We start from the raw sequence: 23,226 nt of genomic DNA on the forward strand, positions 1-23,226 counted from the left end.
GGGCACCCAGGCCCCAAATACGCTCAGGGCAGGCACAATGGCTGCTGTCCCTTTGTGGGGTTCTGGGGGAGATGGAGAGGACTTTGCCCATGACCCCACCCCAGCCCCCACCATCTGGTCTCGCCCTTGCAGCCCAGCCCTACCTTGGGTTTTGGGATGTCCAGGTCCCTCAGGCACCACGTGCTGCCAAGGGCCACACTGGGCGCTCGCTTGCAGTCACAGTTCATGGCAGAGATGGGTCCAGCCTTTGCCAGCCCACAGGGGGCAAAGCTGCCGGGGCACCTCTGGGTCTCCACTGCCGTCCTCTCCCGAGCACAGGGGGGTTGTGCTCCCCAGCTGTGCTGCAGCAGGGCTTGGACACATCAGCCAGCCTGTTGAGAGCTGACTCCCCATCTGCCAACAGCTCCTGGGCTTCGTGGTGGGGCTCCGTCCCCCATGCAAGGGACGGGGGTGTCCCCAGGGTGGGTGGGCCCAGCTCTGTGGTGAGGAAGGGGCTGCAGAGGGACCCTGTCAGCTGCAGGGCAGGGATGCACTGAGCAGTGGTGGCACTGGCGAGGGGGGTGGTGCTGGCATCGAGCTGTACAGCAGACACCACCAGAACAGCCCCAAATGGGCAGAGGAGGGCTGTGCCAATGGCCTGTCCCTCGGGACAGGCAGCACCAGGGAGTGGAGTCGCTGCTGATCAGCCTGGCTGAAACCAGAGCAGCCAAATGGCTTTGGCTCATCAGTTCCTGAACTGGTTTACCCACCAGACAGACGGACAGACGCTGGGGCTGACACAAGGGAGACAGCAGGAATGTGCCTCTGGCTTTGGGCAGGATCAGGCCCTGCAGTGCTGGAGGGGCTGATGCTGGGATAATGGGGCTGTGGCCACTGAGGAGGAGGAGGCCAATACAGACACTGCACGGTGCTGCATCCATGGGGAAAAGTTTTCCCTCTCTGCTATTATCAATCCTCGTTTCTCTGCCAAACTCTGATCATCAGGGATTAAACTTCCTTCTCCACCCATGGAAAGCCTCAGTGGGGACAAGGAAGGCACACCATGCTCACTACACCCTTAGTAGGAAAACAAAAAGGGTTTAAAAAGCTGACAGTGGCCTTGAGGGCACAGCACGGGCTGTCACGGGAGCATTCTCTCTCTCTTCCAGCTCAGTCTTGGCAAAGCCAGCATGGATACACAGGTAACAGCCCTTGGGATGCACTTGGCAGGCAGCTGAAGCAAGTTTTGGCAAGCAGCTGCTCAGGGTCGGACCAAAGGTCTCACACACCCAGCTTCCTCCCCTGGAGTGGCCCAGGAAGGGGGCCAGAGCAGGTGTGGGGTGCGGGGGCATCTCTGCAGAGTGCTGCTGGCTGGGGTCACACAGGTCCCTCTCCGGACTGGGGTGGAGCTCCCCTGCCCAGCAGTGTCCAGTCACTCCGGGAGCCTTGGCAAACCCCCGGCACTGGTGATGCCCTGAGGGAAGTGGTTTGACACCCTTCCCACACAGCGCGTGAGGCAGGACTCGCTCCTGCCTCGTGCCAAGCAGGCAGTTTAATCCAATGGTCCCTCGTGCCAAGTGGGCAGTTTAATCCAATGCCCCCTCGCTCCTGTGCCAGCAGAAACCACGGATGGGTCACCCCTGTCCCGCAGCATGACTCACCATGGTCCTTGGCACTGTCCATCGGCTGGAGGCTCTGTTTGATTCACCTGGTCTGAGCATGGCAGTGCCCCCAGAGCTGCTCTGGCGCACACTCTGTGCTGAGACTCGCTGCCTGAGCAGTGCCTGCCTCCTCTCCCTTCTCTAAAGCCTGAAATTCAGAGTGAGATTTGGCCACACCGGGGAACGTTTTGTACTTTCCCAAGTTATTGCAAACAGCAGGTGGGATCATGGACAAGCAGTTGGGGAGCAGTGCAGAAGGGACTGGTGTGGGGCACCAGCACACCCCATTTCTGACCATTTATTGCTGCCCAGTGCAGCAAAGACAACATTTCTCTCTTTGCCCGGCTCCAGGCAGGTGGGAATAAGCCCTTCCTGTTTCCTTGCAATAGTCACTCCTGCATCGAGACTGCTCCCAAAGTAATCACCAGACACGCTCCAGGGTGTGAGAGAACTGCCTGCAGCATCCGGGAAGAAATTCCACCCATCTGTGCAGGGCTGCACAAACAGCCAGGGCAAGGGCTTTTCCTCCTTCCTCTGAAGTGCCGGCCGTGCTCCTCCTCAGGGCTGTTCACATACTATGGAGATAGACCGTAATGGACTGTAATAACAAACTAAATACCACGATTTGTCGGTCCATCACCTTTAAATAACAAGCCTCCTTTCCCTTCCAAGCCACGGGAGCACTCAAGCATGGAAATGAAAATACTTCCGAGCTGAATGGCTGTCACATAGGGAGGAGGAGGGCGGGAGCTCTCTCCCCGCAGCTCCTGGCACGGAGCACCCTGGCCCCAGGGCTGCCACGGCGCCGGGCAGGACCCCAGTGCCCCCGCCTGCCTCCCTCGGGGGCAGACGCTGCCCGGGGCCTCCCCGGACCGCAGGATGTGGGGTTTTGTTCACCCGCAGCTCAGACGCCGCCCGGCTTCGCTTTCCCAAGAGGAGCCTCACAACCACGGGCAGTTCCCAGGCTGTTGTGCCATGTGCCAGCAGCTCGTCCCAGGCGGGGCTGGGGGACACTGGGGGACACAGCAGCCCCCCAGCTACTGCAGCCACTGAGCCCCCTGGTTTGGGGCGCAGGGAGAGGGCCGTGGGTGTGACGTGCACCACCACGCCGGGAGGGAGAGCTGCTGGGGGCTCCCCACGGAGGGAGAACCAGCAGAGCAACACCAAGTTCTATCAGAACAGCACTTAAAAAAAATAGTTTTAATGTTTTAAGTGTTTAAGATACAACATCTGTTTATTCCACAGCAGGATCCCACAGCCTGAGCTAGCACAGGGGTTGGGAGTGGGCATGGCAGGGGGCCCCGAGGAAGGGATCAGCGCTGGCACGGGTGGGGGCTCATCCCTGACCACACACTCGCCCAAATCCAGAGCTCAGGCTGAGCCCAGCCCAGAGAGGCACTCTGGGTGTGCACTCTGGGTGTGCACTCACTGCACAGCAGTGTCCTCAGGCTGGGAGTGCCCAGCGGGCACGGCCCCGACAGACAGATCTGTACATTCTCCAATTGAAGCTCCGCAGGGAGAAAGGGCATAAACCTTTTGCCTCCCTGGATCTCATCATGCTTCCAAAACCCCTTTTTCCCTAGAAACTGCAGCCTCCCTGGCTCAGGAGCCTCATCACTCAAGCACAGCAGCAGCATCTCTCAAATTATCCATAATTTTCCCCATAGAGCTTGGAGACAACAGCCAAAAGGAGCTGCGTGGAACAAGTGTCCTTGTGTTTTCTCAGTGAGGAAGCAAAGGCTTTCCAACATGGCACCATCTATGGAAAGACAATGTGGATCCCAAACTCATAGGCAGGTGCCTTTCCCAGTCACCAGGAAGTGTCAGCAACAAGGCAGGGACAGGTTAAAGTGCATTTTTTCACCTGGTTGGAGCAGGAGATGGAGACACCTTAAAGCCTAGCAGTACTAAAACTGCTGGAAGCAACTAATCCCAGGGACCTTGGGTGCTTGGCTGGGCTTTTTGCACCAGCCAGAGGTACTGACCAGTGAGCAGGAAGCTATTTAAGAAGTAATGCTGAAATTTCCTTCTCTTGCTTTATGGGAAAATCTAAACAATGTAAACAGCCATTCAAAACAAGGGCCCTGCTGCTTCCAAAAGTAGCTCTGAGCACAGTCTCACAGACTGTTTGCTCTTCAAACGCCATTCACAGCTCACCTTTAGAGCTCACTGTTGGTTGAGAATTATTTCTGCCTTAAGTGTGTAAAACAACTGTTTTGCTCACTTTGAGCCCCTGTAAGGAGGAACCTGGAGAGACACTACATCACTGGAGTGAGTTTGGCTCTGCCAGGTGAGCTCTTTCCAGGGCAGCTTTCAAACACCTCCTCATCCCAAACGCACCAATGTTCACACACCCCTCTGCAGGAGAGAGCGGTTTTTCTGGTCTGGCATCCATTGCCAGCAATGGACACAGGGGATTCAGTCAAATCAATCTGAAAGCAACCTGGGAAGTGTAGGAAGGAGTACTGGAAGCACTTGTAAACATCACCACAGGCCAGGACATCCTGCTTCAGCTCCTCGTGATGATCCCCTCCGCACGCTGCGGAGCGGAGCTGACTCAACACGGCTTGGGAATGAAATCCTCCACCCCGCTGCGGGGTCCCCCCCTGCTCAGAAGGTGCTCTCGAGCAGGCAGTGGCACCCACAGCCCGTGGGACAGACCTCCTGCGTGCGGAACCACTCCATCATGTGGCTGGTGTGTCCCCCGTGGCCGCAGGTGAGGCAGAAGTTGGAGGAGCCGCGCACGGCCACGTGGCAGATGGCGCACTGGAAGGTGAAGCCCTTGCAGATGGCGCACTGGGTGCCGCGCACCTCGCTGCGGCAGTGGCTGCAGTACACCCCGAACTCTGCCGGGAGGGAAGGGAGGGAGAGCAGGACAGTTAGTGCTGCTGGAATCACGGACAGAGCAGCCCTTTCAGCAGATGAGCCCCCTGAACCCGCTGCCCAAGGGACCTGCCTCGAAGCCCCTCCAGGAAGGGAGAATGAAGATCTTGGTTTGATCAAGGAATGGGCAATTGCAGCATCAGGGCACCAACTGGCCCTAACTAATTCCCCTGATAGCTACAGCTGCCTGCTGGGAATGTCTGTTGGATTTCTACCTGACACTGACACATGAAAGCTTCCCCCACTCTCATCTGCCTCTCACCACTAAAATGTGTCATCAAGCAGACAAGAACAGCCTCTATTTCTCATCACAGAGAGAGGGCCCAGAGTGTACCCAAGGCACCTGATGCCTGCACAGTGCCCTGTCAGCCATGGAGAGGCAACAAGCAGCAATTTTCACTCCAGTTACTCTCCAAGAGTCATTCTGGGCAACAAGGTGAGGCAACTGCTGCTTCTCTGGCATCCCTCACCTGCTTCTCTCCCCACAGGTTAAGCACAACTGTCCCCAGAGGTCTGGGAAGAAGTTGTTTTGGCAGCTGTCCTTAAGCTGGGCATCTACACTGCGGAAAACATTTTGGGAGAAAAGTTCTCTTTGCCTATTTCTTGACTAGCTCACCCACTTAGGGATCTTGCAATTTGAACATAAGGACACTTCAGCCCAGAATCAATGAGGACAGGGTATGTCTGAGCTTTTACTCTGAGGGAACAAAGGAGATCCATCAGCACAGAGCTGAGCACTGCTGGCATGGCAGTCTGTGCATTTCCAGCTTTGCTGCAGAGATATCACAGGTGTCAAAGCCCTTGAACCAACACCTGCAGGCCTCATTTCCACCCAGAGCAGTGAAGAAGTCAAATCCACTTAGTTGCAGAGCTAAACTCTGTCAGAGGTTAAATGCCACATTTTCAGTGACATTTCAGTGACCAGTGGACACTCTTCATCTGTGTAGCAGGATGCTCTGCATAAGCAGGAGCAAACCAGCTTGGATTTTGCCTTACTTGCAAGCTGCTGGAGTATGGGGGGGTCCTGCTGTTTTTAGTGCTGAAGGATGCTAAACCAGCTTGATCAAACTACCTCAGATTAGACCCATCACACAGACAGGTAAGACAAATGCTTCCTCACCAAGGCTGGCATCAACAGGGATAGGAAAGCCCTGGTAGGGAAGGGAGAGGCAGATGTTTAGAGAAGAAGAAACCAAGCAGCTGATAGCATCTTATTAAAAAATAAAGCACATTCTGCTGAGCAGGCAGGATGACATTTTATCTAAAATTGTATGACTGACAGTCAATCACTTCATACTATGAAAGAGCAGTCCCACTTTTAAATGGTGGGAGTTTCTAACACACCTCCCCTAGACGTGTATGAAGATCCTTCCCTTGGGTGGAGACATCCCTGAAGGCCACTCCTCAAGGGTGAGTGAGAGAGATTTGCCCATGGCCACTGCTTTGGGTGAGTAACATCAATGTCTACATGATAATTACTAAGCTAGCTTTGATATTATTGATTTAATAACCAGTGCACTATATTAGTAGTTATAACTTTCTATACTGTGTAGTAAATGATTCTGATTAAAGCCTGTTTAGTCCAATCATTACCATTATCATCATCAATTTCAATAAACCCTTCATATTTTATTCATATTAAATATTTGGTTTGCCATTATTAATCCTTTGGAACGATTCATACTAAGGTTCAATTACACCTATATAATAATTTTAAACCCTTGGATGGGTGTCTCAGATAAATTTTGCCCATTCAGTCCGTGACACATCCCACCCTGCAGACTGCATGTTCCTAACCTCCTGAGGCAGAGCTGTGACCCTGCCTGGGCAAAACTGGAGCAGACACTCACCAATTCCTTTGTGGGGATCGGGGGGACACGAGACAAACTTCAGAACCTCCGCCCGCTTCTCTCGCAGGCCCCAGCGATAAAGGATTTCTCCATAGCACTTCTTAAAGTCATCGAATTGCTGAGTGTTGGCAGGATCCAGCAGCCTAGAGGAACAAACAGGCTCGTAACTTGTAACTCTCAGAGCCTCTGGTTGCAACGCTCTTCCCCGCGATGGCTGTGCTATAAACGCAGCCCTTCCCACGTGCTGTTGAAGAACTGCTGAGCACTAATAATTTGTTCTGCACTCCAGACTCCGTGGGTGGACTGCCATGGCCACTTAGGGATGTATCATGTGTAATCCCAGCAGCGTTGATCTGCAGGATGAAGCTTCTCCAAGTGATTACGGGGATGGCAAGGTCTAAGGGTAGGTGTGGTACAGCACCAGCGACCTGGTGATGGAGTTCCAGGTGACTTGGACACAGTGTCACACTTCCCTGAATAACCCCGAGGCACATAGTAACCCACCTTTTATTTTTCTCATGCTGGTCTTTCTCCCGCTCCCGATGATCAGGATACATGAGGTTTCCGTAGCGGAAGTCATCTGGAGAAGACTCACACCAGGGAGTGGAGGCCTGCTCCGTGTCCTTGTTTGCTGCAAGCACCAAGAGCTGTGAGCCTACCTCTGCAAGCACAGCCTCCTCAAAACCAGCCTCAGGGAGGGACACGGGAGACCACAGGTTTGCACCCCCACGGGTTTCTCTCTGACACGTTGTTTCACCCTCTGCATTCCGACAAACACTGCCCTGACTCTGAGAACTAAGTGCCAGCCCCTACTTGCCAAGTGCTTCTCCTGCACTTCTGGACGGGCAGGGGGATCACCAGGCAGAGAGATCTCATGGGGAGGAATCCCTTTTGCCTTTGGCTTTAGACAAAAAGCAACCAGGAAATCAATGCCATGGAGTTTGCTTGGGAACACTATCCCTGGCAGACCTGGGCTCCTCTTTGCTGGAGAGGGAGGACTCTCATAGCCAGGACTGCTGTTACGTAAAGGGGCCTCTGTATGCAAGGCACTGCCCCGGGGGCAGGGAGATGACTGCTAATAACTGCTACAGGACAATATCCACTCTGCTAATCCCCATCCTCCCCTCTTCCCCATGTCACAGATGCCTTGACATCACACTGAAAACTCACAGCTTTGGTGCTAACAGGGCTGGTGCTGCCCCAGGCTGTGTACATCGCTGGGAATTAGCCAACAGCTTCAACTCTGACATGGGAGCCCTTAGGAGTGACTGGTCTTTGTCACCTTTGCAGCTCAGATATTGATGGCACCAAGAACCCAGCCTTCCCAACTGCTGCTGTTTTTCTACTGACAGGAGAAAGCACAGCATTGCTTTTCCCCCTGAACCCTGTGGAATTTGCTGGCTGATGGCATTTCAAGGCCTCTCTTGATACTCGTTGAATGACTGTGGTGACTGGGAGAGGTGCCTCAGGATTGGAGAATGGCAAATGCCACTCCTGTCTTCAAAAAGGACAAGAAGGAGGACCCAGGGAACTGCAGGCCAGTCAGCCTGAGTTCGATCCCTGGGGAGGTGATGGAGCAGCTAATCCTGGGAACCATGTCCAGGCACATGAAGGACAAGGAAATCAGCAGGAGTAGTTGGCAGGAGTAACGGCCTTCTCCAAAGACAGTCAGACAGTATCTACTGAAGTCAGAAGGTGCAGAACTGCAGGAACCTCGATACAGATACTGCAAGTCCTGCTCACTTCCAGCCATGGAATCACACCATGTTGGCCAAACCCCCCAGAGCTGCTCTGGCAGAGCACACCTGCAATCACAGCCAGTACTAACTCCCTCCTTTCCCCACCACAGGAGCCATCTAAAACCTTGGCCAGAAGGGAGGGAGATTCCTTTACTTACTACCCAGGTCTCGTACCTATGCTCCAGCCTCCGGTGCCAATTCCAGGATCTGACATGCTGGAACAGGAGCCAGAGGAAGTAAAGCTGGGCTGTTGAGGGAGAAAGGAGGAGAAATCATGTCATCTGCATGAGAGATGTTCAAAGGTATTCAAGCCAGATGTGAAAGAAATGGCGACCGTACGTATCGGCTGTGGGAGGCCAGGTTGGAGGCACGCTGAGGAAAGGGGCCGCAGGAGTTGGGGCACCCCTGTAGCCTGGACTGGGCTTCAAACACACTGCAGAGCATGGCCAGGGTCTGCACGTCGTGGAGCTGTGAGTAATGAGCCAGCCTGGGGAATGAAAAGGACAGTGTGAGACCGGGCAGGATTCAGTGGCAAAAACATCGAGACTCCAGGGCAGCTAATTGTGAGCCTGTCGTGTGGTTTGGGTGACATGACTGCCCAAAGGTGGCACGTGTGCTCTGAGGGACTGGGCTGGCTTTTCTCTCACACCTTTGAGAAGGCAAGTTCTCCTGAAAATGCTCATGGCCTAACTGGTGAGAGAAAAACAGAAGCTCTGGGAATCTAGCACTACTCGTGGCCTGATGTAACACTGGAGCCATTAGACTCACTCCCAGCCACAACATCTTTTTGACAAAGCCCTCTGGGGTGCAAGCATCCCACATCCAGATCACAAGGCAAAATCCCACTGCAGGTTTTTTGGATGGCTAGGAAATTTCTGGTTTGCTCTGAAGACTGAGAGCGATGAAGAACAACCTGTGCTCCACTCCCATTGCTGCCATGGAGCAGGAGAGAGCTCAGCTAATCAACAATATGGCACAAATCCCGTGCCTCTAAACAGGGTGTATCAACAGATACAATTACTAATTGTAATATCAATTACTAATTATGTGCCCTCCTGAGCAGAGTCACTATCTGGAAGACATCTGTAGCTAACACTTGGCTGTGAGACCACTGGAATGATTTTCCGGTAATGCTACATGGCAACAGGGAATCTGAAAGTAGAAAAAGCTGCTGCACCAACAGGTTTGTTTAGTGGGGAGCAGGAAACCCACACCTCCAAATCAGGCATTGTGGGCATGGTGGAAAGCAGGGCTCTGCCTGCACCTGGCTGTTGCTCAATGCTGGCCAAGGAAGACCTGGGTGAGAGGTGGAAGGTCAAGTGCTGCCTCCCATATGCCATGAACAGATGTGGAGCTTCCCTCTGTGAGGCTCTGCAGGCTTGAGAGGGGGAAAAAATCCACTACTCCAGATCTGAAATGATGCCTCACACGTGCATAGTTATGGAGGGCTCTGCTTCAGCAACCATTCCCCAACCCCTCCCCGGCACTCAGACACCTACAGGGACTCCAGTAATTGACGTCCAAATGGATGTTGTGCCCAAGGTATCTCCAAATCTGGGTCAGACTTCGGTCCGAGACAGAGATCAGTGGCTACCATGGCCAGTGACCAAACCTGGCAGACAGGAAGGAAAAGCAGCAAAGCTACAATTAGGAATAACCACACTCCCAGGGCATAGGTGTGCACAAATTCACACACAGATAATAATGGAGCTTGCTTTTTTTTTTTTCCCCTGACAGCAAGGAAGAGTTTCGGTCTCTGTGTCACAAATAATACAGGAAATAACACAAACCCAAAGCCTTCCCTGTCCCACTTGCTCTGAGTTTGGGTTAAATGTCAAAGCAGAACAGTCTATATCTAACAGACCTGTCGGGGTAGCTTAACAAATCTATCAGTGAATTTTATATTCACAAGCTTCAAAAAGGTTTAGATTTGATACAGTTCTTGGTTTCAGAGATGGCTGGTAGCAGAAAGTTTACTGGTAAATCAGTTTTTGCATGAAAAGTATCTTTTGATTAGTTTTGAGTGTTACTGAACACTGTTCTCCCAGCACAGCCTGGCACAGACAGGAGCACAGTTTGCCACTTCTAATTCAGAAGTTTAACCAGTTAAATCAGAGAACTGACAACACAGAAAAGTAAAAAAATCACGTGATCCCAGTACTAAGAATAGTAGCCCCACGGCTGCTCACTGTGAAACCAGAGAGAAAGAAACAGAAGAGAAACCGAAACAAGGACAGGGCTGAGAGTGGGAGAGCACAGAGAGGAAACAGGAAACACGCCACTTCCTACACTGCTCCAGAGCACATCCTACATGTAACCTGCGACTCGAGCCTCTGGGGCTGCTGGGAACAGCTGCAATACAGGCTGCAGTTACATGGACAGGGAAAAACAAGCAAGAAACAGAGGTATCTCAGAGAAATCTCGCTGAAGTTACTCCACCCAAGCTCTGGTCCAATGAGAGCAAAGTAGACTGCAAGAGGAAGCACAGACAAAGGGGAACCAGGACCTACTTTCTCTCTCTGGGTCCAGCAGAATCCACCATGAAGCAAAACAACAGCCTGAGTTTGCTTTGGCTCAGATCAGGTAAGCCTATGCACGGTGCCTGCCCAGCTCTAGGAAGAGCCAGTGCTCAGGAGATGTGCAGAGCTGCTCTGTCACTGCCAGCTCCCACCTCTTTCAGGTGCTCCTGCATCCTGTCAAATGTTCTGCCTGTTGCAATGGACCAATCACAGGGAAAAGGATGGGCCACAGTAGCCATTTGTCTCCTATTTTTAGCTGAAGGCAAGTAGCCAGCCCCCTTTTGGGGTCCCTGGGCCCAGGGTCTCTTGGGAGAAGCTAGCTGAAGGTAGCACCTAGTGCCAGCACAGATGAGTGCCAAACCATGGGAATGATTACACAAATATGAAAAAAATTACGGATCAAAATGCTGACAGCAGCTAGGCAACTCTGTGCACAGTTACCCCATTTGATGACTCAAAAGCAGGCTGCATTCCTCAATTTGCCTACAGGAATTCCCTGAAAAATGCGCTTCACTCAGTTTGGCAAAGGGCATAAACAATCTGCTTGCAGCCCTGGGAAGGAATCTCTCCATGCCAGGAGTCAGCGAGGTGGGGACCACCTTGGGGGCTGTTCCACAGGCCTCTGCTCACCAGCCAGAGCCTCCCTGGAACAGCTGCTGAACTCAGGTGGCTGTTTGGGGCTCACAGTGGCAGCACAAGCCATGTGAGGGTAGCACAGCACGCTGAGGGAAAGGTCTGATTATCTGTCACACCTGTACGAGGTCCCTCCGTCCCACAGCCAAGGCCGAGGCAGCGTTCTTCTGGCAAGTCTCCTGGATGTTATTCACATTCAATCTGAAAAGAAAGGAGAGAGCTCAGCTCTCGTTGGCACATGACCTAGGAAGGTGGGGAGGGATAGGAGGAATGTGGTCCTGGCAGCAGTGAGCAGCCCAGAACCTCCTGGTCAGTACGAGCCTGCTCACGTGGCCGGGATCCCGACCTTCCTTCTCTGTTATTCAGGGATCACTGCCATCCTTCTCCTAGTATTCATTTTCTCTAATACACTACACATCAAGTCCAGCTCCACACTAGCTTGGATTAATCCTAAGCAGCACCATTTCCAAGAAAATGTCAGACCAGTGCCAGGATATCACCGAATCATTCTTATCCCTAAAAGCTGGTGCCATAAGTTCCATGGTCCTGTTCCCATTCAGCCCATCAGTCTGCTCTGATTGACCTGGAGGGAGAGGGTGGCATGCTGTGGAGAATCAGGATGGCCTTCAGCCTGTTCCCAAGTAGGAAAACACACCCACTGGGAAGCCTCTGAGGGGCTGGCAAGGTGGGCTGAGGAAACCCACCTGGACTTTTCTGCTTGTCATCAGAAATCTTCCCAAGACTCTTAACACTTCAACACTGCTAAAGATTTTAAGGCATATGGAAAAGGGTCAGGCTGTTTACATGAGATATCCCAAGAAGAAAGGTCCAACAGGTTTTTTTAAAGAACATTCTTTTTGATAATATAGAAAAAGAGAGAAGGAAGGGGTTTTTTCCTCTCTTCCGCCCTCTCCCCCCCAGCTTTAAGGAAGGAAATCTGCTTCTTCCCTGAATGTCCATAGACTGGAAATTCCACGAAGGACCAGTCAGTATTACCTAAGCTAAGAAAGAAAAAAATTCAGGAACAGAGGTTTTGTAACTATATGATTTAGAAAGTTTGGAAAAACGAAGCCCTTTGTTTATAAAAAACCAAAAACCCCACAAAAATGCTCACAGAACCCCGTCCTTTCCATTAAAGCAAAACAACTTGCAGTACAGACCTGGCATGTACAAACAAATCTCCAAATACTTCTGAAATTAAAAAGCCTTATGAGCTATTAACAATTTTATAGAACAAAAATGTGCATTTACTGAGATTTTGAAGCCTGTGCATTTACATGTAGAATTTAACACGAGATCTGAAAAAGAATTTGTACTGATAATTTCTCTCTTTAGCTGGTGAAAACCTGAACCTGTAAGATTTGCAGTGATGATGCTGAAGTACAAACTCTATTTAGAACACCCCATCACAAATTTCTTCCCTCACACTTTTCAGATTTACAGGAGGCAAGTCCCCTCTCACAGGCAGAGTGGTACCATAAAAAAAGCAGCGAGGCAAGAACAGAGGAAGAAGGCAGAGACACATTCAAAGATCAGTGCTGACTTCATCAGAATTAAAGCACAGCAATGCCAAAAACCGCTGCTTTCATTCGGGAGAGGGTGACAGCACACACAAACTCACATGTAGAGCTCTCCCAGCAGCTTGTGGACAGGCAGCAAGCAGGAAATATCTTGGATAATAACTTTCCCAGCAGCTTTGATGGGTCGGTTGTTGGCATCTGTCCCCTCTCGTTTGCTTTTCCACCTCCTCGATTTCTGCGGAACGAACGGCAGCGAGTTACTGGGGAAGAGGAGGGCAGGGTGCTCAGGACAGGGAACAAAGCACTAGGGTCAGGAATAATGCAAGCAGCACCCAAACCTGCCTTTCAGAAGGCTCTGTGTTACCCTGAAAAACATCCATGGCATGCCCAGGAGAACAAGCATCTCCATCTGTAGGAAGTGAAAAGCAGGTCGAGGCAGCGAGCTCAAGGTCGAACTCACTCAAAAAGTATTTCGTGAGTTCCCCCGTGAAAGCCAGTAAGAGAACAAATCAACACTGGGATGCCAATCAAACCTGGGCAAGTTTGGCAGGAGGACAGTTCAGTTCTCATTCTCTGGGAACCCTCTGCACAAAGACCAGGGCTGACTTCAGCCAATATCAGCACAGAGACAGGTGGGACACAGCTTCTGCTTGCCCTCTGCCTCAAGGCAGGCCTGCAGCTCCACACTGTCTCTAGGTCTGCCCTTCCAGGGTGAGTACAGCCCTGTTCAGCCCCAGCACAGGGCTCCCACCTCCTGCTTTATCAACAGCTTCGAACAAACAACCGGCAGATGATAAAGCAGGGCCCAAGTTTTCCTAGCAAGGATCCTTAGCTACCATGCTCACAGCTACTCACAGCTGGCTCAGGACATAAGAGGGGGGAGAAGAAAGGAGAGGAACCAACAAAAGGGAACGGAAACAAGAAGCCAAGATTCCCAAATACTCCCGGTAAGAGACACAGAGGCCATCTTAATGCCAAGCTGCATAAAGCTACCTTGGCTGTGTAAAACACCACAGAGTATTTGGCTGCTATCCTGGCCTCTTCCAACTCCTTGATCGAGGAGGGTGAGGAGACAGGACGAGAGGATGTGCAGCAGCACAACAGGCAGAAGGCACTGGAGCTCTACCAAGGGAAGCACTGGCTGCTATGCAGGGTTCTGATGCTTTGCAATGCTGCTCCCCCATGGCGTGTTCCCTCAGTGACACACAGTGACACGTGTGCCTGGCCATGCTCAGCTATGCAGGGCCTCCTGAGGCACTCCTGCTGGGGCTTCTTACTCCTCCACTCGAAGCAGAACAGCCCCTCTGAACGGGCCAGCAAAGCAGCCCTGTGCTGATGACTCTGCAAGGCAGACACAGCCCACACAGGCTCACATCCCTGCTCCTAAAGAGCAGGCTGGGCCACAGCAAGGGTAGGACTTGGACTGCAAGCAGGGTCACCTCTACAGTGGGTGTGAGGCTGGGATGGCTGCATGCCAAATGGCCTTTGACCATGACCGTGCAGTCCTGTGAGAACCTGGGCAGTCCTGTGAGAACCTGGGCAGGCTTATCAGACACAAAATGCCCTTAAAAAAACTCCTCATGAGTTATTTACTATAGTTATAAATTTTTTATTATTATTATTATATTATTGTTATAAATGAATTCCTCCTTCACTGCCTGCCTGGCCCAAGCTTTAGGCCAATGTGCTGAGGAGGCCTTGCCATGCTGAGCACAATACCAGCACACACCACAAGAAGCAAGACAGATGAGTTCCTAAAGCTGCTCTGGACACTGGGCAGCCAAGGATGAGAGGCTCCAGCACAGGTATGACAGTAAGTGAAGAAGGTATTTCAGCCTTGAAGGAGGCAAAGGTGAGTTTTTCCAGGCATGCCCATGTGACAGAGCATCACCATTCCCCTGATCTTCCCCCACTCCCTGGAGTAAAGAGGAGCAGAGTGTGCACAGTGCCCAAGATTCAGAGGTACCAAACACTGGTAGAAACAGGGCTGTCAGCATCCAGTGCTCTGGAAAAGCTGGTTGACTAGGGCAGGGTGCTGTTCTCTGCCACACCCCCTCAAATCCTAATTCATCCAAGCAGAATCTGCCTGCAGTACTTATCTGAAGCTGAGAAGTGCTGTGCAGTGGAAGGTGGCTAGAACGGGGTCAGGTGGGAGACCCAACTCTCTTCAGTCCATCAGTTCCTAATCAAGGCACTGCCTGGATCAGCTCTGCCTCTCTGGCCATTGGGCAGGCTAATCCTCTTGTGATAACCTAAAAATGTAGCTGCCTTCCCATGGTGAAGGATGTGGGATGTATTAAAACAAGGTTCCCAAATAACAGTGGCACCTGTACGCCATTCCTTCTGAGGGCAGGCAAACGCTGTCTCCTACATGCAGCGAGGAGCTGCTGATGCTGCCAAAATCAGTACCTGAGCAAAGCTTGGGAGCCCCAGCATGACAACATGGCACCAGGGCAAGAGCTCAGGCACTGTCCTGGAAGGGCTACTGGGCTCCCCACAACAAAAGCTGTGTCTGAGCAGGTGTTTGAGCACAGGCTGGCACAGAACCACATTCTTCAGGGCTATCAACAAGGGCTTCTAGAGCCTGGCAGGTAAATTGGAGAGCAACTTGCCACCTCCTGACCATCTGTAAGCCAGCTGCCTCCAGGACTTACAGCCAGTGGAGAGCTCCCTCTGCCTGAGGCAGGTTCTCTGCCCCATTTTTGGGAACAGATTCAACCTGCTCCTGCCCTCTGCAAGGGCGGAGTGAAGAAGCCTCCCAACAGGCATTTCAAAGACTAGAAACATGGACAACACATATCACTTTCCACAGGTAATTCAGTAATTTTTTTTTTGAGGAGAATGACAACAAATGAGGATGAGAATGAAAAAGAGGTCTCATGAATGGTTTCCACTGCTTGCTGTTAGCATATCACCAGACAAATGAAGACACTATAGATATCAGAAACACCTGAAGACTGGGGCTCACAATAAAATTGTCCTGTTTTCTTCCTTTTAGCACTGCTTATTTACTGGCAAAAAAGGAAGCCCTAACTCTTTACTGATGCAGCACCTGGACTGGTCAGTTAATGGCCACAGGCCCTGCCAGTACTACACTTCCATGCCCACCACTTCCTGCCCCTAAACCTGTGACAGAAGAAAATCATAAAGCCACATGTAGAGTCATCATTAAAAATGTCTGGTTTTTTGCAATTCAGGTTTTCCTCAGCTACAGTAATAAAGTGTTAGGGAAAAACCCACAATTGGAAGTGTGGGAACCATCACGGATGGGGTAAAACTCATCACCATTGACAGCAGAAGCTCTACTTTGAATCCAATAATTTCTGGTGTTAATTACAGGAGGAGCTCTCCACCAGGTGGTATTTGAAGGGGATTACCAGAAACGTGGAAACCCCAAGGTTGGGTCTGTCTGGCCAAGGCCCACCACGAGGCTTCTCCCTCCCTTCCGCTTCATTTCTTCTCCTGGGAGGAGCTCCCACTATGGTGTAATTGAGGGGTGTCACCAAGGCTCATGGGCATTAGGGTAGAACAGAAAACAGTCTCTTCCTAGGGACTGGAGCACAGGTCAGGATGGGGAGCAGGAAACACAGTGGTTGGAACTGAAGCAGAGTCAACATGCATGCACCGAGCTAACTACTGACAGCTGAAGGACAAAGGTGTGGGTCTTCTGCACTGCCCCGACACTTTTATCTCTTCCTGTAGACTAGAATCCATGCCAAGGAGAACTGCATCTATTCAGCTGCTCCTCAGCTTAAGGAGAGGAAGATAAGAAAGAAAATAGCTACGGTGATAAGTAAATTAAGACTCATCAGTTCCTGAGAGCAGGAGGAGGAAAGTAACCAAAGCATTTATGGCAATCATGGGATTGGAGGTGACAGCAGGGAACAGCACTGAATAATGACTAAAAAAGCCAGCCTGCACCTGCACTACTGTACCCAAGGCTGTAATTTGCTGCAATCTCAGGTGATAACGATGGCAGTAAATGGGTTACATGTAGAAACAGATAGCCCAAGAATAAGCCACCAACTGCTTTGTAGCAACCACCATCATCACTGCATACTCAGCAGAAGGAGTTGCAAAATGCTGCGTGCCTGCTTGGAAAGGATGCTGAGCACTTGGGTGGGTGTGTCTTTGGATCCTGCTGAGGCAGGCAGTGCTGGAAGTAGGATCCTGAATTGCAAAGTGCCTGTTTGGCATAAGCATATGCAACATTTCAGGATTCGTGGTATCAACTGGCCTTAGTAGGGCAAAGGGAAGGGTTGTGGGCAGAAGAAAACAGACTCAGTGCCAAAGATTAAGCTGCAACGAGGCATTTAGAAAATAATTAGTCTTGCCCAAAGTCAGGTTCAAACTGCTTCTAATAGTATTTCTTTAAAATAAAATGTAAAAATTGCTGCCTCCCTGCAGAAAGCTATGCTCCTTTATTCTGAACAACTGCCTACACATCAACTCCCCCATGTGGCTCATGCAGCACTGCCTGGATCTTCTCTTCAAAATAATCAACATTTACTATTTCCAGCATCTCCCACAATATCAGACACCTTCCACGAAGGTGCTAAAAAAAGACAAGGCCCTTTTGAATCAAGTGCCCCACGGCAGGAATATTTCTTTATAGCTTCCATCAATCAATAGCTGGCACCTGCCCTGAAGCACAGGCACCTGGGCAGAGGAGGCTAGCCATTACCTAGGAAGAAGGATGAATTATTGCTTCCTGTGAACTTGCTAAGCTCTAGGTTCCCCAAGCTGCCTGGGCAATGCTGAGCTCTTCTCCCAGCAGGAAGGCACCTGGTCTGAACCAATAACTCACCCCTCTCCTTGTGTATGCCTGTGTCTTCGCCTGAGGCAACTACTGCCCAATTTAGAGAGTCAGATCAGCCTCTTCCAAAGGTTACCCACAAATGCAATTAATCCTTCAAGGCTTGGACTAACCCCTGTATCATTTTTAAGTATATGTTAGACAAAATTATAACTTTATCACATCACTACTTGCTCTTCCTTCCAGGCCAGTGGTAAGGGAATTAAACTGTGGACCTTGGTGCACCACAGTTTATCACACCACAACCTGGCAAGTTCCTTGCTTCACTTTTTTTCTTTCCTTCAGCCTGTTCCTGATCCAAGCCAGAACTTCATTTCTTGCATCCACTGCTCCCATTTCTTTATTAGCTCTTTGCAAAAAGGCTTGATGGAGTCATGCAAATTACTTCTGGTTTCTTTCACCTATTATTTGCTAGTATAGTCTTAGAGCTGCTGTAATTAGGAAAGTTTGATCCTATTATACAAAGTTAAATTAGGTGTTACAAGATTCTATTTTATTCCCTGCTGTCTTATGAAGAGATAGCATGAAGGACAGCAGCTGTGAAAAAACAGCTGTTCACACAGACATTAAGACAAACGGACCTACAGAGATCATTTTACAATTGAAATTGAGTTTTCTGAGCTTTGTCTATGCTTGGCAGATGAGTGATGAGATAGTAATTGCCCAAATGTACAGGACAGCTTGAGCAACCCTGATATCATCAAGATGCTCACATGAATGATGTTCAAGCTTGGGGGACACGTGGACCTGACTAATAGAAAACTACTGTCAAAGAAAACTCAGGAGGGCAGGTGCCAGGAGGAGGCAGCACCAGGGTGGCTGGAAGTGCAACCACTCCAACTGAATGCAGGGTGGTGCAATTCCAAGGGCTGGGAGAAGATCACAAATTAAGGAGAAATCCTATTTATTGGTCCAGGAAATACGACTGTATGGTGGATTGCACTGAGAACTGGCAACACATTTTAACGAGGTGGCAGATCACTGTCAGGAACTCAACCAGTTTGTTCCTTCCACAGCTCTTAAGTGACCTTTCCTCCCTCTCTGGCGAGGCTTCATCTTCTCAGAAATGAGGTGCCCTAATGTCAGTCTCATCAGTTGGTTGATGATGTATAATAATCACTCAGCTCCTCTACAGGGCACTCTCTCTTTCTTAGAGGTTGATCTTTTCTTACTAGCTTCAAACTATCCCTTGGCATCCTTTCCTGACTGCAAGGCCAGGTGAAACAGGCATCTTGTGGGTCAGCAATTGTACCCTGCCAGCTGCTGTCTGCTCCTGTCCACTGACAGCTCTCACTGCAGCCCTAGGCCCTGTGTGGAGTGCGACTCCCCCACTTCTGTGCAGGTTACTCAAAGGCAGGCAGGTGGCATCTTATTCTTGGGCCCTTGGGCAGAAGACAGGGTCATATCAAGGACAGCATTAGCACAGCACACAGTACCGGGAAGTCGTTAATTGCTTGTATGGACCAACGTCGCCGGGCAGAGCGAGGAGACATCTGTACGCGAAAACGTTATACCCAGGAAAAGGGAAGAGAGACACCAAGAAAATTAAAGACAAAGGTAAATAAACTGAAATGAAAAGTGCCCTGAACCAGCAAAGATCCCGTTCCCAACAGTTCTGTCACACAATGAACAGTTGCAAACCACGATCCCCCGCTTTCATCCTCACACAATTGTACCACACCACGTTACCTACGGCCCTGGCAAAGCAAGAGCTGCTGTGCCTGTGCCCCATACCAGCTTTGATGGAAGACTCTGGCAACCACAAATCTGAATAAAGTCTTCCACACAGAGTTGCATTATTGCAAGAAGCACTGAACTGCTTTGTGTGACCTTGTTCGTACCATGAATTGAGCAGAGGACAACACCCAAGTGCCCCACATGCCTAAACTCTAATCAGTTTTACTCCTCTTGCCTGAAGTGCAAACTGCATCATTTTTACCACAGCTGTCCAGTGCCATGGCACAGAAATCTGCAGGAAGCTAAATAAACACTCCTGCTTACTCAGATATCCCTTTAACATTCAGCATCCTCCAGGACTTCATTCACTGGAACCTGCTGTAACTGTTCACTTTCATTTTAAACAATAAAAGCCATATGTCAGGATATTAGAAGGGATGTAGAGACACTGCTACTTGGCAAGGCCATGTGGAAATTGTCATTATTGGTTGAGGAACTCATTCAGATTGAGTGAGCAATCAAATTCACTGACTGACGATGCAGGATAACTCCAAAGTAGGCTTTCATTAGGAACCTGCAGACATTTCAGTACTCAATGCAGTATTATAGCAACAACAAATGGGATCTTTCAAACCACATTACTGCACACTCACTTCAAAAAAATATTCTGTGTACAGTTCTGTGAGAGTCAATACAATAAAAGGGGTTATTTGGGTCATATGTAATGTATATAACATTTATTTTCAGCTGGTGATAGACAGTCAGGACCACCAGCCATGCCTTCAGCCTCTACATCCCCGTGCACCTCACTGCTGGGGGATCCCTGCCCCATAGAAAGAGAGAGTCCTGTGCTACAGGTTCCTCACCAGGCCTCACAGAGAAGGAGAAAAGGGTTAGTTGAAGGAAATTCGGTACAGTCTACGCTCAGTCTGCCCACCAATTCCCTGATGGGAAGCATAAGGTCACCACTGTCACCATCACTGTGTACAGCAAGGCTGAGCTGTCCCTATGTCCCCACTGGCATGACCCTCCAACTGCAGGGAGAAAAAACACAGCCCTGGCACCTTCTTTAAGAGACACCCAGGTTTGAAACACTGACGGCATCGGCACAGCACGGACACAGCTCCTCCTTCCTGCTGACTGCTGCTCTTCAGGGGGGTTTTTTTGAGGAGTGAAAAAGAGGGAGGAAGGAAGGAGGAGTGTGCATGTGTGAATAAAAAGTGAGAAAGATATATATATATGTGCGTGTGTGTGTATATACACACTTAAATGAGCACAGAGAGGCTCAGTGCCAGAGTGAGTTTCATTTTGGTTTACTAAGGAGTTCTCTGCTGGATTCAGCAGCTCCTCTGCCTTTATGGGAACACGACATCTTTGCTGTCTAGCAATGGGCAGATTCCATTTGTTTGCTAATGGTAGTGATGCCAGTGGCTGCTGCTACATGGGATTTAAATACTTGATTAACGCTGACAAATTCAGTGTCGGGGTTGAAGTTATCAGAGTTTAATGCACAAAATTTCAACTTCTATTTAATGCAAATGCTTCAGAGCAAGGAGTTAACTAGACTCAGAGTCTGGGCTTTTTAAAATCCTCACAATGAAATGACATAAAAATACGTAGCATTGATCTAACAGAGGCCATGACATCAAATCCTGAAGAATCAGAAAACCTCTGCTGAAGGGAGATATAGGTTTTTTGTTTTTTTTAAAACTGTGTCATCTGCAAGAACATTGGAACTAGCTCCCTGCTAGAGTCCTCACATTTCTTCCAGCATGCAAGGAGATACCTTGGCAGGGGGAAGTGGAACACGGGAATTTCCCCTGGCTTTCAGCAGACATGGCTTTGCTCTCTTGATATTTTTTTACCCCGTGACAAAAATCTTGTCGCCATCTATACAAGGGCTGGGGAGACAGGTCACATGAAATTGCACCAAGCTGCTTCCACATGTTATTTTTAGCCTTGTCTGTCATCTTAGAGAGCTGTGTGTCGGAGACAAGCATGCTGCAGAGGACAGAGGTAGCTCTTTAAATAAACTCTCCTGCAAAGACGAGAACAGGCTGTAATTCCTGTACTAGGCAGCACCATTTTCTCTTTTCAGAAAAAAAAAAAAAAAAGGTGTGGGGAAAGAAAAAACCAGAATGGGGACTCAGAGTCTTCTGGGGTCTGCATGGAGGCAAAGCTTGCACTGGGGCCAGAGGTGTGGTAGGTGCAATGAATACCATGTAAGCAGGACACAGATCCAGAGACAGGGTTGGCTGCCACATCCAGCACCACTGGAAAAACAAGACCTCTTTCAGTGCCCAGGAAGGATGGGAGTTCAAGGCTCTGACTTTCCCTTTGCTCCCAGGACAGGAGTTCCCAAGCTGCACGGCAGCAGAGTGCAGGCAGCTTTTAGCTTTCCTTGGGGTAGCTGGAGGCTCTCTATTGCTGCAGTAGATTAGTGCCCTCTACATGGACAGCGAGCAAACTACTCAAATGCCCCAAGTTCTCAGGCTCTCAGTGGAAGCTTACTGCATTTTTGCAAGCCACCTCATCCCCTGCTGAAGCCCAGAGTTTGTTTCTGAGAAACCTGCTCAGCCTATTAATCCCACAGCATCTGCTCCAGGCACATCAGGCCCTCACAGCTGCTTCACAACTACCCCGTGGCCACCCTACAATTACAACAGAAGGAAACAATCCCACTCTCCCCCCAAAGCCTTGCTTGTAAACAGCAGTGACAGCAAAATCTACACCTAAACCAGGAGTATGTGGATTGGAAGATCTTCAGAGAATCATGCAGGAATGATTTTTGTTTCAAAAAAAAAAAAAGGTCCAAAGGGGCACATATCCCTGAAAAAGACACCTGAAATAGAAATAACCAACTATATCCCATAATCCAGGAGAGGCTGGCAGTAAGCTGGAGAGAGCCAAAACCCTCTGCAGTTACATATGTCAGGGAGCACCCAGAACAGCAAGAGCTGCCTAAATGTACTTATCTGGAGACTACGACTTCTTAAAGTGTGAGATTTTAACCCTGTATAATGAAAAGGGAGATAGTGTAATGCACTGAAGGAAACTGTGATGGTCAGCACAGAGAAACATCAAAATAAGCAGGTCAAATGCTAGAGAGGATCAGTAAAGAAGTGACTAATAGGAGATAAATCCATTTGACATTTTACAGAGTTGCCTGTAAAAAATGTCTTCTTGAGAGGAATACGAAGCTTCTCCTACTAGAAATGCTAAATTAAAGGAAAACAGATCACGAAAGCTGAAGTGTTAGAAGTGTTTTGGTCTGGTACTTACCCTCTCTTTGTAGTAGAAGGAGCTAATGGAGACCTGCTCCTTCTCACTGCGTGTGGGGCTCCCGCTGTACAAACGCAGGTTGCCCGGAGTCTCTGTGCGGATCTTCATGGGAGTGATGAGGCCACTGTGGTACGCTGATAGAGCTGACAGGGACCTGGAAAAAGGGAATACACTTTCAGGGGCTTTCACCCACCAAAGGTCCTGCAGGTTCCCGCTGACATCTCCACTAATCCAAGCTGCAAACATTGGTTCTGGTGTCCTGAAAGGAGTTTCTGCCGAGGCACAGTGATGTAAGAGCCTGGGATCTCTGTGCAGAGGGCACGACTAACACTAGAGGTCAGTAGCTCCAGCGTAGGTTCTGACATTCTCCTGCCTTCCTGCTCACTGCAGCACACCCCAAATGCCCTGCAGGGCACTCACCTGGGCGTGGGCTCCATCGGAGACACCGCGCGGTGCATGGTCATGGGCCTCGTGAAGTACACCAGGTACCCTGAAGAGACAGGACATGGCATAAAGATTTGCAACAAGGAGTAGATGACTCAAGGGTGAACTCAGGGAAACCTGGATACCGTTTAAGGCATCAGAGGCAAGGGGCTGGGCACCTATCCACTGCCCCCAGCACTTCTAAACTACAAGTAGACAACCACATTTTCTCAACCCAAATTCC

At 50.0% G+C, this 23,226-nt stretch overlaps 1 protein-coding gene across 3 annotated transcripts in view; it reads right to left on the reverse strand.

The window, feature by feature from the left end:
* Positions 1-2,828: 2,828 nt before the first annotated feature.
* Positions 2,829-23,226, reverse strand: part of WDR59 (WD repeat domain 59) — a 48,590-nt gene continuing 28,192 nt past the window's right edge. For 2 of the 3 annotated variants that reach the window (XM_027698245.1, XM_027698246.1), the window contains exons 17-27: positions 22,980-23,049; positions 22,560-22,713; positions 19,037-19,093; positions 12,886-13,019; positions 11,384-11,465; positions 9,612-9,724; positions 8,452-8,599; positions 8,287-8,359; positions 6,878-7,004; positions 6,374-6,516; positions 2,829-4,486 (exon numbers count right to left, since the gene is read on the reverse strand). In XM_027698245.1, coding sequence (XP_027554046.1) covers positions 4,251-4,486; positions 6,374-6,516; positions 6,878-7,004; positions 8,287-8,359; positions 8,452-8,599; positions 9,612-9,724; positions 11,384-11,465; positions 12,886-13,019; positions 19,037-19,093; positions 22,560-22,713; positions 22,980-23,049 — 1,337 coding nt within the window. In that variant the 3' untranslated portion in view covers positions 2,829-4,250. The remainder of the gene's footprint in view (positions 4,487-6,373; positions 6,517-6,877; positions 7,005-8,286; positions 8,360-8,451; positions 8,600-9,611; positions 9,725-11,383; positions 11,466-12,885; positions 13,020-19,036; positions 19,094-22,559; positions 22,714-22,979; positions 23,050-23,226) is intronic. The other variant, XM_027698247.1, reaches the window with a different exon arrangement.

The sequence above is a fragment of the Neopelma chrysocephalum genome, unplaced genomic scaffold (assembly GCF_003984885.1).
Source record: "Neopelma chrysocephalum unplaced genomic scaffold, ASM398488v2 Primary Assembly neopelma1_125, whole genome shotgun sequence".
Classification (NCBI taxonomy): domain Eukaryota; kingdom Metazoa; phylum Chordata; class Aves; order Passeriformes; family Pipridae; genus Neopelma; species Neopelma chrysocephalum.